Source organism: Drosophila arizonae, chromosome 2 (assembly GCF_054131065.1).
Source record: "Drosophila arizonae isolate 15081-1271.41 chromosome 2, UAZ_ARI_1.0, whole genome shotgun sequence".
Lineage (NCBI taxonomy): Eukaryota > Metazoa > Arthropoda > Insecta > Diptera > Drosophilidae > Drosophila > Drosophila arizonae.
Window position 1 is genome coordinate 30,938,445 of NC_142922.1, and position 19,766 is coordinate 30,958,210.

At 42.0% G+C, this 19,766-nt stretch overlaps 3 protein-coding genes across 6 annotated transcripts; 1 reads left to right on the forward strand and 2 right to left on the reverse strand.

Moving 5' to 3' along the window:
- Positions 1 to 234: 234 nt before the first annotated feature.
- On the forward strand, positions 235 to 12,937 carry js (jiangshi). 4 transcript variants are annotated; one of them, XM_089462714.1, is made up of 7 exons: positions 242 to 787; positions 2,799 to 2,908; positions 3,004 to 3,208; positions 9,779 to 9,868; positions 9,940 to 10,090; positions 10,186 to 10,307; positions 10,386 to 12,937. In XM_089462714.1, the coding sequence occupies exons 3-7, from the start codon at positions 3,134 to 3,136 to the stop codon at positions 11,829 to 11,831; spliced, it is 1,884 nt and encodes a 627-aa protein (XP_089318840.1). In that variant the 5' UTR covers positions 242 to 787; positions 2,799 to 2,908; positions 3,004 to 3,133; the 3' UTR covers positions 11,832 to 12,937. The 4 variants fall into 4 exon arrangements, with proteins under 4 accessions (XP_089318841.1, XP_089318840.1, XP_017866183.1 ...); XM_089462715.1 differs by lacking the exon at positions 2,799 to 2,908 and having other exon boundaries at positions 235 to 379; XM_018010694.2 differs by lacking the exon at positions 2,799 to 2,908.
- Pif1B (PFTAIRE-interacting factor 1B) lies at positions 11,948 to 19,729 on the reverse strand. The gene is made up of 5 exons (XM_018019167.2): positions 18,955 to 19,729; positions 13,782 to 17,932; positions 13,563 to 13,640; positions 13,353 to 13,493; positions 11,948 to 13,280 (listed from the first exon to the last, which is right to left on the reverse strand). Exons 1-5 carry the CDS (start codon positions 19,595 to 19,597, stop codon positions 13,041 to 13,043), a joined length of 5,253 nt encoding a protein of 1,750 aa, XP_017874656.2. The 5' UTR covers positions 19,598 to 19,729; the 3' UTR covers positions 11,948 to 13,040.
- Positions 17,963 to 18,948, reverse strand: LOC149270879 (uncharacterized). Its single transcript, XM_089462723.1, has one exon. It carries the CDS (start codon positions 18,674 to 18,676, stop codon positions 18,095 to 18,097), a length of 582 nt encoding a protein of 193 aa, XP_089318849.1. The 5' UTR covers positions 18,677 to 18,948; the 3' UTR covers positions 17,963 to 18,094.
- Positions 19,730 to 19,766: the final 37 nt, after the last annotated feature.

Here is a 19,766-nt window from a genome sequence, read left to right on the forward strand (position 1 = left end):
TTTTTTTTAATTATCACAATTATTTGATTTTATAGTTTAATTTAAAAATAAAGCAAATGAAATATTTATAAGCTATTAAGTAAATTCCACTAAAGCCTTCAACTGCGATTTCAGCAATTTTGAACAGGTTTGCGCCACTGTGCACTGTGTCGGCGTTGATGACGATCGCTTGGCGCTTCTTTTGTGCGGCGTCTAGCGGGCGGACTTTGCCAGCGGCCTAATGTGAATTTTAAGCCAAGTCGAATGCACTCGCAGCCATCAGTTCTGTACGAGACATTGTGCGGTACGGTCGATACAGCGGCAAAGCCAACTTCAAACGACGACGACGACATCAAAGACACGGAGATACAAAGTTGAGATAGAAGGCGAAGACGAAGACGTGCGTCTCTTGAGGTGCAATTCGCAATTTGCAATTGTGCATTAACCGAGATAGGCATTAAGTGTTAAGTGCCGTGCCGTAATAAATATATAATTTATGCCAGTTTAGTCTTGTGGATGGACCGATCAGCGATCGAACGTGATTGCATCTCCGATCTCAAATTTCAAATTTGAAATTTTGGCGCGTGTGCTCTTGACTTTGTTTCCACATTCGATCAGTCAGTCAGTCAGACAGACAGTCAGACTGGCAGCTGACATTTGATCTTTGCTAAAGATCGACTAAGATCGGTCGACTCGTGTGATCCGCGATGTGTGCTTAGTGCGAACCTCAACTGAGACCATATGGAATCCCATCGAAAGCAACACCTACGTGTAGCACAGCAATTTGTTTGCTCAGTTTAAGAGTCAGGTGAGCTATAAACTAGCTCTGATCTCTGATTAGTTGCCGCCCATTGCAAGCACTGCTAGTAATTCCTTCCACTCAGTTCCAACAATTAGAAGAATAATGCCAGAGTCGTAATCAACCTGTAATGCCAGCTAATTGGAATAATTGTTGTTGTTGTTGTTGTTTTCGCTGCTGCTGTTGCTGCTCTTTCTGTGGAAATTGCTGGCAAAAATGTCAAATAGGCTCTGAGTTCGGCTCGTTTCTCTCAAATTTTTTTCATGTTGTGCTGCAAGGCACAAAACTGCAATAAAAAACAAGTAAGAAGGCTCCAGTCGAGACTGCTCGACTAGGAGATACCCTGAACCCTCCAAGTTGATATTCTAATCATTCTGGACTTCTTTTATGCACACATACATACACATGCACTTATAAGCACGCGCTCTGCCAACTGCGCAATAAGCAGCGACTGCGCTTGAGCTGCGCTTGAGCTGCGCTGCAGTGTGGGCAATATTATGAGAATTTATGTGTTGAATAATTTCTTTTGCACAAGTTCCAAAGCACAAGTCTCTAGTACTTGAAATGCGTTTTTTACAAATCTTTGTATCCATTAACTTTATATACAACGCGAATTTGAAGTCTCCAGGTCTAAAAGTGTTCAAATTAGGCTGAAAAAACAATGTCGATTTTTCGATTATTCTCGATAAAAAAGTTATCGGATGAGTTATCGAAAAAATATGATGAACTTGTACTGCCTATGGTATACACGAGTATGCATGCCAAATTTCAGCTCTCTAGCTCGTATATCTTCTGAGATCCTTTTGCTTATACGGACGGACGGACAGACGGACTATATCGACTCAGCTCGTCGTCCTGATCAAGAATATATATACTTTATAGGGTCTGCGATGATTCCTTTTGCCTGTTACATACTTTTCACAAAACCATTATACCCTGATTTCCCATTTTCAATGGGTTCAGGGTATAACAATAACAAAACCAGCATCACGAGCTGAGGATAAAGTTGCAAATATTTGGTTGCTAGTTGCCGTTTATTGTCAAAAAGGTCAAACCAATAGCAAAAGCAAAACACAAAAACTTCCCAAAACAGAGGGAAAAACAAACTCTGTCAAATTTTTACTTGTTTTGTTGTTGAGCATAAAATGATCTTGTTAATGGCTCTGAGGAATGCCGCAAATAACAGGAAAGACTTCAATTGGTTTTCAATTTGAGAACTCAATTATGAATTATAAATGATGTCAAGACTTCCTAAGGATAACCTTAACAAAAATTAAAAGGAATATATCGTAATCATAATAAAAGCTGCTCGGATTATGGGATACTCAAGGATAATATAGTTACGATGATCATACAATATCTGTTAAGATCTTTCGATGCTCAAGTTTATCAATTGAAGCCCACACTTGATCACTAAAATACTCAGTCTATGGAGTATTTCAACATTTTATTGAAGCACTCATGCAAAGTCAGTCATCGAATGTAGATTAAGAACAGAAAACTCGAAATGCAACTGGTTGAAGACGATTTATAGACTTGGAGATTGTTTTAAAAATGGTCCGATTTATGTGACTTCAAGGAAAGCAACTGAATAAAGCGAAAACTTGAAAACAAAAAATCAACAACGTTAAATAGTTCAAAGTTCAAATTGACAAATTTGGAAAGCTTGGAAAGCAACAAGAAACTGCATTTAATACAGCACGACAAGCTACTTACTCAGAGTTTATCTATATATATGGGTGTGTGTGTGTGTGTGTGTGTAGAGTGAAGCTGCAAGGTTGCAAATTGAATTGTAGGTGGAGGTCGAGGCAGAAGCAGAGGCAGAGGCAGAGGCAATGCGTTGCTAATTCTGCCAGCCATAAAATGGCAACAATTTATGCCGCTTGTTCGCAACAACAATAACAACAACGGCAACAACAACAACAGCAAATACAACAACTAAACTGCAAATGTTTTTTAAATTACAATTAATTACGAACTTAAAATCGAAAATTGTTTTCACCCTGGCTGCCTACCCTAGCTCTTAGCCCCCAGCCCCTAGCCCCATTGTTGATCAGTCGCACAAAGCTGATGAAGAAAGTTTGTTTCGAGCATCTTCAGCGAGACACAATTGGAGTTAACAATATAAAAGTGAGGCACAATTGGAGCTATGATAACAATATAAAACTCAATTAGTGAGCACTTTCGAGCGCTAGCATTTACAATATTTTTTTGAACACTTCCAGCCCCCCACCACCAGCAAAGCGTCCACTAAGCTGGCCCATTGATTAGGCAATTGGAGGCAGTAGTAGAAAATCAAAACACCATAAAACGACATAAATCAACAACAACAAAGACGGCGAAACGTTGACGAAAATGCCAGCAAATATGAAAGATTTTCATCGGGAAGCATTCGCAATCTGCTGTTTCATCATGCTTATGGCCAGTGAGGTAAGTTTTCGCCAAGCCGCTCATATCACATCATGGCTATATTAGAGCCATCATATTTTTGTCATTCTTTCTTTTCGTTTTAATGTATTATTTATTCAAAATTTACTTGTCTGCGTAGCTCCAAGCTAGAGAGAGACAGACTGAAAAAGTATCTTAAAGTTCATTATAGTTTTATTTGTGTAGTTTATAATTGTATTTGTGACGCATTTTTTTTTTATACCCTGAACCCATTGAAAATGGGAAATCAGGGTATAATGGTTTTGTTGAAATGTATGTAACAGGCAGAAGGAGGCGTGGCAGACCCCACAAAGTATATATATTCTTGATCAGGGTGACGAGCTGAGTTGATTTGGCCCTGTCCGTCTGTCTGTCTGTCCGTCTGTCCGTCTGTCCGTATGTTTGAACGCGTCAATTTCCGAAGATATTAGAGCTGGAGACTTCAAATTTTTTGTAAAATGTTCGTAATTACAGCGCGGATATAGAGTTTATCATTAAAATTCGATAACTCATCCCGATCTTTTTTTATCGATAAAAACCCTTATCGAAAACCAGTTATAAAATTATATCTTCTACACCTTTATTGCTAGAGTCTCCAAATTTTTAATGTATGCTTATATGCAATATATACAATTTCACTTTTGTAAAAAGCGTATTTCAAATACTAGAGACTTGTGCTTTGGCAATCACATATTCATGTTATAATCATAATCTGAAAGTTTCATGAAGATCGTACGTCCACAAAAAAAGTTATTAAACAATTAAGTTCTCATAGTAAGCGCACACTGCAGCCCATGCGTGTTTATGCGTGGGTGCTTGTGTGTGTATGTGTTTGTGTATGTGTGTGTGTTTCTTGTGTAAGCTGAAAGACGCGAAAAATTATTGAAGTAGCTAGCACTCCAAGGGTTCAGGGGATCTCGTAGTCGAGCAGTCTCGACTAGAGCTTTCTTACTTGTTTTATTCTATTTTTAGTTTTAATGAAAAGTATCTTAAAGATACTTGATTGATTATATACATCTTTGACATATGCAAAACATATGCATTTCGCTGCTATAAGTATCTTGAATATACTCTTTTATTAAATCTCTTTCGTTTTAAAAACAATCATACAAATATGGCAACTATGTTTCTGGAGATTCCTACGCTGACATTTATTTGCATTCTTGAGATATTTTTTCTTTGCAATCTGACCGTCCACTGCTTCGTTCATTTGTTTTCGTCGTTATTAAAGTCTGCAAATATTGAGCATAAAAAACTAATAATACATAAAAGTTTCGTGTAACTGTAAAATAAATTAGCAACCTCAAATGAGTGTTAACATTTCATGGAGTGAATACCATATGGGAGTACACAAAGCCATCGTCATGGTAAATAGGTAAATAATATACCTCTTCACACAAGCACTAATGAAAAAAATTAAGAAATTTTATATTCGAATATATTGATTTTTAGATAAAACTAATGGTTGTCAAACCATAAAAGAATGCAGTCGATTCGACTGAGCCCAAGAAGAAAATGTCTATTTTATATCAATTTAGAAAATTCAATAAAAATTTTTAAGCTTCGTTTACATCTTAAAGACAGAAAACTTTTCTAATAAAAAGGGATTATATTCAAATATAACTTAACTTGTTTTTTGTACACAATAAATACATATGAGCAATATGTATCTTGCGATATCTTACAATACGTAGTATGCTAAGTACAGTAATTGTTTGTTAAATCGACTTTTTATTTAAAATTGAGATACCAATTACCCAGTCAATTAAAATCATAATCAATTTGTTATTATTACATCATTAAAGTATGTTGTATCCACAATTAATATATTTATATATACAATACTTATAAAAATTTATAAAATATCACAATACTCTAAGGCTTCATACAAATCGAAGAGATCTGTGCATATTACATATTTTAAATATAAATTTATATACATATGCATGTACATTTATATACATATATAGAAATCATCATTAACATTCCTGAGGTTTGCATTTACTATGTATAAATTAAGAGTCGAGTTGTAGCACATTCGCTATTCAATTGGCTCATCAAATATTTGTATAGTATGTCTTAACAATTGTATTTAGTAATTGCCACATCGGTATCTATTCATTAATTTGTTTTACTAGACAGATTTATCAAAAATTTGTGACTATTTGCAAAATGTAAAAGATTTTGGAAGATTCGTTTACATAAAAGAGTATTCAAATTAAGTACATATTAAACAACAATTCAGAATATATGTAATCGCAGCTCTGAAACTAGAGTTTTTATATTGATTGTATATATAAATTTTACGCACTGTGCTTCAGAATAGGGCTCGTAATACCCATTGACTATTCAACTAGCAATCATTTCCATTTAAACATGTAAATTGTCATCTAGACGGTGACTATATACAAGCTTTCATTTAACATATATCGTGATCAAATGCATTCTAGGCACTTCCTAGTTATAAATTAAAAGATTGAGATAACCGACTATTCAAATTCGGTTCTATCTATATAGAAATGCAAAGACCTTTTATGCATTAATCAGAGTCTATTATCTGTCTTCATAATTTCTATTTATAGTAGAGAGTATTCAGAACCTAATAATATATCTAAATATATTTCTTCGAATACAATAATTATTGTCTTATTATTTTTCTACAAAACTCTTACCGTCTAAGTCTAATAATTATAATTGCATTAATTGAGTTATTTCAATGACTCAACTCTAGTCTGTTTATATTTCATATGCGATATTTACCTCAGCAAATTCAAATAGAAATTGGGTGTTTATGATTTTTGCGAAAAATTTACCGCTTTAGTAACTGGAAATAGCCTTTGGGTTAGGGCTCTGAGAGGTATTTCGTCTTGAGCTTCTTCTTATGGTTTTTTAAGTTTGGTTTGACTCTTTTGTTGTTGTTGTTGTTGTTGTTTGTAGCGTTACTTCCCAAGTGCTTTTAAGCAACGGCGGAAAGTGTTGTAATTCTGCGCTCTTTACGCTTTGTTTCATTTTTAATTTATTCTATGGTCTGTCTATGTGAGTACGCCTTCTGATATGGGTATTCATTCACACACATGCCACAGAAACAAAAAACACAACCGAAAACAAACGGCAAAGGTCTTCAAGCATATTAAAACAAAGACGTTGACGCAGTCGCTGGCCAAGTGACCTTTTTACTGACACTTTTGCAGCACAGCGCGAAAAAGAGGTGAAAAACGCTACAACAATAAATGGAACAAAATACGTAACAAAAAAGTTTGTTTTCTGACTTCTTTTATTTTTATTTTTTGATATTTTGTTGAGCCATGAAAATGGAAACGAAGATGAAGTTGAGGCTAAACCTATGGTTATGAAACAGTGGACTTCAAAAGCAACTCCCAAAGCATCCGCCAATTGCCGCTATCTAAACAAAGCCCCGTAAGCATCGACAGTAAATGAAATGCATTTAACTATGAAATTGAATACAACTACTCGCAGCATGTGATCAAATTGCGGATTGCAAATTACATAAATTAGCCCCGAGTCAAGTATTTGGTTAGTCAGCCATTCGGTATTCCAAATTGCCAGCCAGCCACATCTTTAAGATCTTCACAGTTTCCGAGTCGATCACCGTCTCGGCGCCCTTATAAGGCGAATGCAAAACAATTTTGTCAGCCCACAGTGTCGCAAATGAATGCTAATCGCTTTGCCTTATAAGCCAGCGGGAAGCCTAATCAGATGAGCTCCTATGTAAAAGTGTGGAGAACTTTTTCTCAAGCGCGACTCAAATGTGCTCTAGTTAGGAGAGCGCGACTTTAAGATACCCTGTAGATCACTTATATATGAAATTATAAAATTATAATTATAAATATTTATTTCTCTCTCTCCTTCTCTCTCTCTCTCTCTCTCTCTCTCTCTCTCTCTCTCTCTTTCTTGCTTTGCTATTGTATTTCTGGTTGTTTTTCTATGACACAAAAAGCCTGATAAATTAAAACTAGTTGAGCTAATGACAAAGACTCTTAAAATGTTATCATAATCTTAATATAATTAAGAAAATAAGTAGTAAATAAATAATGAAAGACGTGATTAGATATTAGCTAAATTAAAAAAAAAAAAAAAAAAAAAAAAAAAAAAAAAAAGCTGGAAATGGCTAAATAACAAATAATTACACATACTCACGACGCTTTTGCCTTTGCCCAGATAAATGCAATATCCGTCACTATACTATTAGGCCCCTTTTACTCTACTTCTCTTCCCTCCTTCTCTCTGAAGATCTGTATATCTGTCTCTCTCGCTCTGTATGTATATATGCTTATACATAAATGTTTTTCTGTGGTATTGTTGTATACCCTATATATGTACATAGATGGCATCAAGAAATATAGCAGTCTTTATAGCTCTAAATGTGTAGATCTTTAGACAACGCTGTGCTATAAATAATAGATTTATTTTATGTAGCTTGAACAAAAATATGAAAATATGAAATTCAAAATGTCAGCAAATATCTTTTATCTCGTTAATGGAGCCTCACTTTAGTCACAGCCGTCGAATCAACTGTGACACGTTAACTCAGGAATTCGAAGGGTTCAGCAAAAAGCGAACGTCCAACGAATTTATCTGAACAAAAAATCTGTTGTCCAGTACATACATATTTTATTATTATTTTCAGATTTTTTTCCTGATTTTTTTTTTTTTTTTTTTTTTTGCAAGATTATATAAGATGTTGTAGGGCTGCGCGGCGGTAGCCTCACGTGGTTTACTATATTGTTTTGAGGCAGCTGGGAAAATAATTTTTCACGGACTTTGAAGACTTGGCTACGGAAGCTTATTCACATATTCACACGTAGCTGTCGCTGAGGCGGCCCAGTGGCAGATTTCGATAAGTCATTGGGCTATAATTTGCGAGAGACACATGAAGACTTTTTCTATATAATTAAACAAAAAGCAAAAACACAAACAGCAAACAAAACAACAAAAAAGTATGAAAATCACAACACACAAAGTTGACATTTCACACAGCAGCAGGTCGCCGCATTGGGCCCATCGACTGTTGCAAGCCAAGCAGCCGTGGCACCATGTGCCAAGTTATGACATCACTTCAATTCATCAACTGGTGGACTATAGCCCAAAGCCGTGCCATACACAGACTTCCAGACAGTCAGCCAGTCAGGCAGCTACAATCGCACATGGTCTTGGTCTTGGCACGAGTACTCAGTTCGACTATGAATAGATCTTGATCAGACAGCAGGGTACTCGCTATCATTTGTTTAGCTTCACTAATAGCTGTTGGCTTGGGAAAGCGCCGCAAGCGCCGCTATTCTCCTATAGCAACTATGCATGAACAGATATATTGCAACTCTGTATTTATCTCTGCACGACCCACCGTTAGATCCGTTGGATCTTCCTCTACTAATAAGGATCACCTCTTTTCCACATCATACATGTGTAGAGAGCCTTAGACGCCTGTAATACGTGCACGGAATATGAATATTTCCATTCTTACTCCTTCTTCTTCTTAAAGAATCGAATTAAGTGTTAGATAAAACAAGTAAGAAGGCTCCAGTCGAGACTGCTCGACTAGGAGATACCCTGAACCCTCTAAGCTGATATTCTAATCATTCTGCACTTCTTCTATGCACACATACATACACATGCATCCAGACGCGCGTATAACAACGCGCTCTGCTAACTGTCCAGTAAGCAGCGGCTGCGCTTGGGCTGCGCTGCAGTGTGGGCAATATTATGAGAATTTATTTGTTGAATAATTTCTTTTGTAGACCTACAATCTTAATGAAACTTTCAGTACGTAATCATAATTCAAATGTATGTACATTCCAAAGCACAAGTCTCTAGTACTTGGAATGCGTTTTTTACAAATTTGGGGCGAAGGGGGCGTGGTATCAAAAATCTGTAAAATACAAAATCTTTGTATTCATTAACTTTATATACAACGCAAATTTGAAGACTCCAGGTTTAAAAGTATTCAAGTTAGGCTAAAAAAACAAAATCAAATTTTCGATTATTCTCGATAAAAAAAAGTTATCGGATGATTTATCGAAAAAATAAAGCTAACTCGTACTGCGTATGGTACACACGAGTATGCGTGCTAAATTTCAGCTCTCTAGCTCTTATATCTTCTGAGATCCTTTTGCTCATACGGACGGACGGACGGACGGACGGACGGACAGACGGACGGACAGACGGACAGGGCTATATCGACTCAGCTCGTCGTCCTGATCAAGAATATATATACTTTATGGGGTCTGCGATAATTCCTTCTGCCTGTTACATACTTTTCGCAAAACCATTATACCCTGATTTCCCATTTTCAATGGGTTCAGGGTATAAAAATATGTACAAAGCTACTTAAGTTCGTAAATCAACTTAATTTAAGTTACAATAATTTATTTAAGTATATAATATTTAAATAAATAATAAAATAATATAACAATAATAAAATAATATATTTTTAAATTACATTCAAATTTAAGGTCCTGTAACTTTGAACTTTATCAGTTATTCTAATATTAATATAACTTTTATAAATAAATTATTAAAATAAAAAAAAAAAAAACATAATTTAATGTTTTTCAGTGCCAAGCTGCATTGAACACGCAAAAGACTTCCTTCTCGTGTGCAGGACGACCGGCGGGCTACTATGCGGATGTGGAAACTGGCTGTCAGGTGGGTGACCAAATGTAATACACAATTTTCTATTTGTTATGCTGTTTGCTGTTATGCTTGATTATGATTAGGTCTATCACATGTGCGATGGCTTGGGCCGTCAGTTCAGCTATACGTGCCCCAATACGACGCTCTTTCAGCAGCGCATGCTCATCTGCGATCATTGGTACATGGTCAACTGCTCCAAGGCTGAGAGCAACTATGCGGCCAATCTTTTGATAGGTAAGTCTCAGTGACTCTTGTCTCGAACTCCATTAAGATTACGTTAGCTTTTGTAGAAATTAGCATACATGTTTGCATTTAAAATGTTTTCCTAGGTCAGCGCGATAAGCCGTTTGTCAATGATGAGGAAAATAGCTTGCGAACGCCCCGTCCCGATCTGCTAGATCGTCCCTATGCTCCTGACTATTCTGGCGAATCCTTCCGGAACCAATACAAGGTAAGCATGGAGCACTATATAAATCCCTATTATCACTCACCTCGCATGTTCTCCCTCTCTCTTTTTCTTACTAAGCAGCAGCTGACGCCTAGTCAAAATCAGATACGCGATGATTCCGTAAAGAGCCCCGATAAATTTGATTCACAGCTGACACAAAATGGTCAAACGCGCTGGAGGATTCCCCCACCCAGCCGCACTATTCTCCCTCCCGCCTTTGAGCCCCAAATAGAGCTCACCAGCAGCACGCCTCAACCACGACCCAGAGTAAGCAGCAGCACCACCACCACCACCAGCACTCGCAGACCCACCACCACGCCGGCTCCTGTGTCACACAAGCGGACGGAAGCGCTGTATCAACGGACTGTGGACATAGAAGCGGATGACCTGGGCACGAGTCACAGCACGCGCTACAATACCTCGGCGGACTTTAACTCTGCTGAGCAGCCGACGACCAAGAACTCCACCAAGCTGGTGAAGTTCATCAAACCCCCATCGAAGATCTATGAGCCTCCGTTCGTATATCCCATTTACAATCAGGACGTCCAGGAGGTGCAGCCGGTTACGGAGACTTTGCGCACATCGTCAGCGATGCCCTTCAGCACAGCCGCGACGCAGACCCGCTTCTCGGCGGCAGCAGCCAGACCCAGCACCACTACCAGGCCACCCAGTCGCCCCACCACCTACGCCGGACAGCCCTTCTCCCAGAGCACGGCGGCCACCACGGCGAGCACAACAACCAATTATCGTCCAGCTGTGGCTCAGACAGAGCATCGAACACCCACGCCGGCGCAAGCGTTCCGCCAGACCACGCCCACCTCGACAGTGGCGCCCAGAACTGGAGGCAAGGGCGAGCTGCCCTTCAATGACCTGTTGCCGCCATTTGTGGACTTTGTGCCACACGACATAGCCACGACCCAGGGACCGCCCATCTACTACGAGTGGAAGGTGCCCGCCAATGGGCTGGTGCCGCCAAAGCTGGATCCGCCCATAGGCGTGGATGGACGCGAGTACCCGGAGACAAAGGCCGACTACAATGTTAAGGTCAAACTGGAGAGCTTCAACTCCAAGTTCAATGACATTGCCAACAACAATGCTGTGGCGGCTGCCAGTGGAGCTGCACCCAAGCGACTGCCCAGCTCGCGTTCCATCAAGCCCAACGAGCTGCCCCTGGGGTCCACGGAGAAAGCACAACGACGCGCGGATGTGGTCAGCACCGGCTCCGGCTCGGGCTCCAGCTCCCCTTTGACATCGGATATAACACAGCTGCGCAAGCAGCTGCTCATACCGGAATATGCCTTTCCGCTGGAGACCATCGGACGGACGGGCTATGCACCCGGCTCCAGTGTGGCCGGGGATCTTTACAACTCATTTCAGCTGAAGATACCGGAACGAAGAGCCGGAAGCGGTAGCTCATTCAGCAGCAGTTCCACTCAAGGCAGATGGTTCGGCGAGAATCCAAAGTGCCCCGAGTGCCATCCATCCTTTGTGGTGCCCGGCACCTGCGAGCCCTGTTTGCGTAGATAGTTAACTGCACTTACACTTAAGTTCCACATATCACATGCCGCGCCTACGCACCGTCCTAGTATTAGCTGACATATATTGTATTCATAGCCGCCCCAGAAAATCCGCCTTCGCATCGATTCATGCATTTAAATGTTAACTTTATTGTATACACTCACAGTAAAAATAATGCGCATTAAATAAGTGAGTAAAACTACGTATATTCAAGCATGAACCTCGGTTCACAATTGCTACGTTCCAGGTGGTAAGTATGTGTGGTGCTTCCTAGATAACGCTCACTACAGCAATGCAAGAGTTATGCTTGCCTAAAACGGCAGACTAACTATATATAGGTAACTTCGTAAATTCCATAGAGATGGGCGCCGAGAAGCCTCATAGATAATTTCGTGTATGAGTATTTTGCGAGAGTAGCGCTGCTTTGAGAGTCTTATCAATATGCTTATATAAAATATACACGTATGTAATTAATTGTGATAATATTGCCTGATATCGGTGTAAAGTGACATGATTATCTCTTCAATTATGATTCTCTAAAATTCAACAAGATTCAACTGTGATTCGTTCACACTCCTCTCTAACTATGACTTGATAGTCCTCAACAATAAAATTTAGTAAATGAGTTCAATTCATTTGAATAAATTGTGACTTATTGTGATCAAATCAATCTAAATCGTGATTCACCATAACTCTAGCTGCTCAGGACAGATTATGTGATATTATATACAAGGTGCAATTGTTGCTTCGCAACTCCGTTTAACACTCACTGATAACTTCTCAACACTGTTTTCTAGTGCAGTGCAATAACGACTTTAGATTGCCTCTTAGCAAAACAGTTTCAAAATATCATTTTAATAACGTTTTTTCATATTTTGTCAAGACAGACAATTTCGAATTGTTACAATTTGTTCGCATTGCCCATCTCTAAATTTCTTGATATAACAGATTCAAACATCCTATTTATGTACATAATAATGCGTACAGAAACGCAGCAACGCGTGCAACATCGGTGAAAACATTTGATTTGAAAGGCACATTTAAGTAAATGCATCATGAGTGGACTTCAGATTCTTCTAGTTGCTAGTTTGATGGAAAACTTGGATACATCAGAGTGATCAGATCAAAAATCAATCGATAAAACTTAAACTAATGGGAAAGACAATAGGATTGGACAAAACTCGAATAGAAACTTTTGACTAGCACTTTGTTCAGGGTTCAGGGCGCATAAAAGAAGATGCTCGGGGTCCAGGGTCGGGAGGCGCCCACCGACATTTCGGGATAGGCGGGCGCCATCTTATTGTTGGGGCAACCAGGTCCATCGCTGGGAAATTCCTGACCCACCGCTTGGGCTCGTAAAATAACTTGATGCGGCTTGGTCACGTCCACATTGGCCACGACGCCCGCTTCGTGGCGATAGCTATAAAATCGATTGGTCAAATGGCCATCCACATATATCTGATCGAACGAACGGGAGTAAATTATTATTCAAACTGCCTGAGATTAGTAGATTAATATACAAGCACTCACCTCGTAGCCACCGATGCCGGCACAGTCCTCCAGTTCCCAGCGTACATAGAGCGCACGACAGCCCAGGCTGGAGACACTCGTAATGGTCACCGGGAAACTGTCACCCGGTGCATTGCCCATACAGACCGAGGGCTTGGGATCCTATGACAGTAACCAAAATAAACATTGAAATAAATGTGCGTATAAATGAATGCATGCAGTATTATTTACCTTGGGATTTATCTTGTTCTTGGTCATTACATGGTTCATGGCTTGCAAGTCGCAGATGATGGAATCAATGAAAAATTTCTGAAAGAATTAAAATGTGAACTTATAAGAATGCATCAAGAAATCAGCATTAAGCGAAGGTTTCCCTAATCGGGTAATTGAAAATCGAGATTTCTCGGTCGGACTGGCTCGAACCTGTGCAATCCCAGCAAGTGTACTCACCGTTTCGGCCACGGGATCATATTTAACTGCATCCAGTGTCTTGGAGACCGTCAGGCATTGGTTATCACAGACGACCGCGCGACAGTGACAGCAAATGCAAGGTCCTCCAGGTCTATCCATCTGCTCTGTGGCCTCCTCATCCAGCTGCTGATCGTCTTCACACAATTCACACATGCGCCGCATCATATATTCGCATAGTAGTCGTTCTCTATCCGTAAGCGGACTTAATGTATCATCCACTTCAGACTCGCATTGACAGGAAGCTTTTTGCAACGCACCAGAATTTCCAGATTCACATTGGCAGAGCTCTTTTGAAGATTCTCCTCGAGGGGTTCTCTCGCTGCAACGATCCTTTGACGATTCTCCTCGATGACTCATGTTGCTCATTTCCTCTTGTGCCGATTCTCCTCGACGGCCAGTACTGCTGCAATGCTCTGATTCTCCTCGTAGCGTTCTGTTGCTGCTCTGCTCTTGCGCTGATTCTCCCCGAGGGCTTTTATTGCTGCTTTGCTCTTGAATTGATTCTCCTAGAGGGCTTTTATTGCTGCTCTGCTCTTGAATTGATTGTCCAAGAGGGCTTTTATTGCTACTCTGCTCCTCACGGACTGTTAGTTGGCAACACTCTTCTTCAAGATGAATTTCATCATCTGTTCGCGCTTCCGGCTGTGCTGAGCCAGAGCCAGAGCCTGAAGCTGAGGCTTTCGGAGGTGATACGGATGACTTACCACCCTCTTCGCTCAGTAACGATTTACCTATCGTGTCAGTATCACATGGGGTCTTGTCCGTTAGCTTGGACTGAAAAGATTTACATTCGCTTCTTTTGGAACTACGAGATTTGCAATCGCAAGATTTGTAGCAGGACGATTTGGATTCACTTGTTTTGCAAACACAAGATTCGTATCCTTTTGATTTTGAGTCGGCCGTTTCGCAGGACTTATAGATTGTGGCGGTAGTGCAGCTACCCATAAAAGTCTTGGACTCGGAGCCCGTCGAATATGCTTTGCGGCATGGATCAAAGGCTGGATCAGGTTGGAATGCGACTATTTCCATCGGTTCCACAGGGAAACACGTCTTTTTACTGGGAAAACATTTTTCCACATATTGTTCCATTTTTTCCAAGCACTGTATACGCTCCTCTTTATCCCTTGATTTCGCCACCTTAGTTGGGGGCATTCGACCACAAGTTACGGCCGCCATGCAATCTTCATAGCTCAGTGGTATATCCTCCTGCTCGTCGTCTTCCTCCTCGCGCAGCATTGCCGTGAGCTCACGAAACAGTTCCTGTATAACAGCCGTGCGATCCAGTCGACAATCGTTGGTGTCGTTCAATAAATTTATTATATTTGCTAAGCGGTCCCTTGGTACAGACTCACAGCTTCGGAAACTGGACATTTGTTTGTCCGACGCGCACTCGCAATAGATATCCTGCTGGCTTTGGTTCTGGTGTTGATCGCAAGGAACAGTCCAATTGGGCTGTTCCGGACCGCACTCACAATAGTCGTCGTGCCGCTTCTGATGTTGTTGTTGGTATTTCTGCATTCCATGCTCTATCGCGCATTCAGATTGATAGACGCTATCTTGTTGCTGAACATGATCTTGACTGCAAGGAGGTTCAGGAGCACAATAATCACAATAGATGACATCCGGTTGTTGACAGGGCTCTTCCCATGACGGGCCACAGGGTGGCTCTTCGTACTGTTTGGTTTTTGACTTTCGACCAGGTAAACAACAATCAAAAAGTCCGCTAGACTTTTTCGTCTCAATGAGATGATCCGAAGTCGTTATACAAGATTTGGAGTCTTTGCTTGCCGATTGTTCATTAGGGGAAGAAGAGCATTTTGAGCATTTCTCTTGCTCAGCGTTTACGGCGGACATCGAAGGACCCAAAGACTTTGAGCAAACTGATCTTGATTGTGATTTTTGTTGGGCTCTACCATCCGCGCTCTGTGTATTTGCGCAAACACAGGATGAATTCTTGCATACGGATGTGTCGGACGAGGAATTGCAGTCTCGGAACTTGTCCCCGCAGTTCATAAACACAACCTTTGTGCTCTGAGATGCATTGCAGCTAGGCTCGGCTTTCTTATCCTGAATTCTCTTAAATGGTGGACCTTCCCGACCAGTCGGACATAGCTTCATCTTATCAATGGACGTGCACAAGCACGTGACGTTCGCCATGAAAGACTGCGAACGAGACGAGGTCTTGTCCGTGTAACCCATCGATGACTTCTGAGTACAAGGCGCTGCATTGTATTCCATCTTGGCGCTATTTCCTTTACCTTGGACAACTTTGCTGCAATTAATTGACGTCGTTATGTGACTGGTGTCCACATTGAAATACCGTTCACTCTTCACACTTGTATCCATCAAATGGCTTGGTTTGCTTGCCTTAGTTGTACAAATCGATTCCATTTCCAAGTAGTCTTCATTTTTTATATATTGATTGGCAGAAGCTGATGCTGGACATGGTTTTGGTGGGCATGGTGGTGGACACGGTGGTGGTGGGCATGGCTGCGGTGGCGGGCATGATGCTGGTGGACTTGGTGGAGGTGGACATGGTGGTGGTGGGCAGGGTGGTGGCGGACATGGCTGCTGATCGTCAGGCTCTTCATACTGTTGCTCACCAACCGTCTCCTCCTGAAAGTCTGAACACTCTGGAACATTTTCGGATGGCGCTGAGCTCTGACAAACTGCTACTGGGCTTAGTTTTTCTTGGTCCTGGCTACCACATTCACAGCTTTGAGCTTTCGCAGCTTCAGATCTTTGTGGTCCTCCATCCCCAAGGGTTGACTGACACGGACCGCTTTGATTTTCATCCTTAAGACCAAAGATGCCCTTACTTCGATTATCAACCAGTTGACTGGCGCCGGATGCGCAACTGTAGTAGCCAGCGTTGATCTTCTGGGGACGAGAAGTGCTTGGTGGCACGCCTGTCTTTTCCATTTTACACAGACAGGTCAGTTCACTTGAACTCGATTCTAGGACTTCCTCCTTCTGCTCACAGGAAGCTTCGACTGGGTCAACCATATTGGGCTGCATGCTTTGTAAAGTGGCAGCATTATCATTTTTATCGCACGCGCATTGTCGTCTAGTTCCCTCATCTTTCATGGTTTCTTCCGTTTTGCGGCAACTCACGTCAGTTTCGAAGACTGTGTCCAAGGGGAAGTACCGACTCGAAGAGGCGAATTCTGATTCACCAATACATGGCAGCTGTCCACTCATTCGTCGGAGTGAATTGGTGAGATTGGGCTCCATTTTGTGTGGACACTCCTCGACTCGATTCGCTGGGGCATTCAAATTGTCTGGCAGGATATACACATTGCTGGCATATGTGGGTACAATCTCATTTTGAGTACCGCAGATCTGAGGCGGACGGTAGTTGTCAGGACAGCTTTCTTGAGGATTCGGAGGCTCAATCAGCTCGTCTGTTTCCATGGTGTAGTAACTCGTTATTGGGCACTTGGACTCAAGTTTTGGAGGTGGTGCGGGAGGCAATTGCTCACAGGGAGACGGTGGACATACGCACGGTATGTGGCTTGCAGATTTTGCAGCAGAGCCACAATACTTGAGCGCATTAAGTTTAGCTGCATTACTGCAGGTCGCGGACTCAATGGCTGTTGTGGAGGGTATACTGGGTTTCGATTTGGAGATACCACATATACTTGTTTGCTGGTATTGTGGGCGGGACTCGGGCAGGACCCTTTCCCTCCAGTCATTGGCATCCTGAGTGGTCTTCGGCAAATTCTCTAGACACGAGGGCTGCAGATTTTGCTCCTGCTGATGATCACGTTCATCATTATTGTCTATAATCCTGCATATGTATTGTGGGGAGGGATACTGAATTTGATCCAGGGCATTGAAATTTAGATTCAAGTCATGCGTCTGCGATGGCTGATCCTGTACAAAATTGCTGCAGTGTGACTGCTTATAGTGTTTGTAGAGATAGGATGTGTTCGTCTGAGATGGCTTACTCCCTGCTGGGTAGTCCATTTCCGGCTGCGTGTGGGTTGACTGACAGGCGCATTGCCATTGGTTGTTAGCCCCGTGGGGATTATTTCTCAAACAGGATTGGTCGGATTGAATGTTTTGGCTATTGTGGCAAACTCCTGGGTCGCGGTGCTCGTCCTGCATATACATCAGAGCTGGGCAGTCTGAAAAAAATAAATGAAAGAGAAGAGTCGTTAGATTGCCGTTGGACATGATTTGCACATTTTATTCTGATGGGAAAGAACATTAAATTTAGAAATTAGAAAGCCATGGAACAAGGAACTGATTGGGCGACGAAGCAGGGCTTGCGATAAGGTTGAGAAAGTCTATGATTGGTGGGCTTGCGGCGGTATCTTAAGCTCCTTGATCTCTGAGAGCAGAACCTCGCGACCGCGCGTCGAATTTGGCTCACTCCACATTTCCTTGTCGTACAACTCGAGAAACTTGGCCTCAGCCTTCTCCCGACAAGGACAAAAGTCAAAGTAGGATGTCTGACTGCAAGCGTCGCGCTCGTCAAAGTTTGAGAAGATGGTTCCACGCTGCACGCATCGGCAGACCTTCACATTGACGCGTTCACGATTGTCGTCTAAAGTACGTTGCTTCCAGGGACACTGACAGCATCCACAATTTCCTGGGCAAAACACATTGCCGTCCTCGTCCATAATGGGGCTCGGATCGAAGCGGCACGGGGAGCAGTTCGAGAACTCCTTATGCTGAGGTAGCGCCAAAAAATACTTTTTCAGTTGTCCCTCTATTTTGGAGGGGACTGGCGACTTCTCGAGTAGCGGTGTCAAAGTCTTGGATTCAACTGGTTCTGGTTCGGATCGAGGCGCTGTTACAGGTACCACAGGTACCGGCTCTTTTACGGGCTCTGTTGCGGGCTTTTGTTCGGAGCTTGGTATGGGCATTACTAAGGGCAGGGGAACAAGCTCCGTATCGGAGCTTGATGTTGACTCTGGCGCTGGCGGGGGTGCTGGAGCAGGTGCAGGAGCAGGTGGTGGAGCAGGTGCCGGAGCAGGTATTGGGAGGGGTGCTGGCACGGGGGCCGGTTGGTGTGCGTGACATGTGGATACCGGGCAACTGTAATCTTTGGGGATACAACAAGAGCCCTTAAATAAAATGTTACAATCCTCAGCTTCCGAAGCATCTTTAAAGCTGAAACATGATATTTTACAGGGAGCCCTACCTTTAGACGCATTCTTCGAACACACCGACATTTGCGACTTGTCAACTGGTTGGGATGGACCACATGTGACCATTTGGCCCGAGCATGGATCGAACCTCAACGGCATTTGCACTGTAACTGGCCTGCCCTGCAGACATTTTGAGGCGTTTGGCCTCGGATCGGTCAGTAGACGCGCTGTTATCTCCAGGGTCGCATTGCATTGACGTTTACTATCACCCTGATTCCTCTCAAAGTTCTTGAGCAGCATTTGTGTCACATTCTCGGCACGTCTGAGGGCAGCTCGCACAGCCTCCGGATCATCATATTTGCTAGTGCCGGACGCCTGACCACTGCACGTGGACTTACAGCTTACGGGCTTAGTCTGTTCGTTGTTAGCCGGTTTCGATCTGCAGCTATCAATATTCTTGCAGCTCTGACCCTCTCGAGGAAAGTCGGTGTCGCTGATGCTCAGGCAATCGAAGAAAATATCCTCGTCGCTGCGATGGGCCTGAAAATTGGGGCCCCGATACAGCACTTGGGTGGAGGGATTTCCCTGCTTCTGTCGCTGGCTGCGCAAGTGAATGCAGGTCTCTGGTTTTTTACATCGCCGTGCGGCAGGTGATGTCTTCTTATCAGTAATTGTTCTACTTCTGTCCTTGTCCATGGCTAAATGGACCAAAGCACCAAATGTATTCCAACTATTATATGAATTTACATAAAATTTGTTCTACGATGTTGCTCCTTGAAAGAATTAAAATTAACTGGCCTACGAATTGAATTGTCAGGCACAGCAACAATGCCGCTGCCTACTATACCTCGACTTTCAAATATAG

Coding starts and splice junctions, on each gene's coding strand:
- js (XM_089462715.1), top strand. CDS start 3,134: ATGCCAGCAAATATGAAAGATTTTCATCGGGAAGCATTCGCAATCTGC. Junction 3,209..9,778: donor TCATGCTTATGGCCAGTGAG/GTAAGTTTTCGC, acceptor AATGTTTTTCAG/TGCCAAGCTGCATTGAACAC. Junction 10,091..10,185: donor TGCGGCCAATCTTTTGATAG/GTAAGTCTCAGT, acceptor ATGTTTTCCTAG/GTCAGCGCGATAAGCCGTTT.
- LOC149270879 (XM_089462723.1), bottom strand. CDS start 18,676: ATGCCCATACCAAGCTCCGAACAAAAGCCCGCAACAGAGCCCGTAAAA.
- Pif1B (XM_018019167.2), bottom strand. CDS start 19,597: ATGGACAAGGACAGAAGTAGAACAATTACTGATAAGAAGACATCACCT. Junction 17,933..18,954: donor TTCGAAGAATGCGTCTAAAG/GTAGGGCTCCCT, acceptor TATTTTTTTCAG/ACTGCCCAGCTCTGATGTAT. Junction 13,281..13,352: donor CCGGCATCGGTGGCTACGAG/GTGAGTGCTTGT, acceptor TCGTTCGATCAG/ATATATGTGGATGGCCATTT.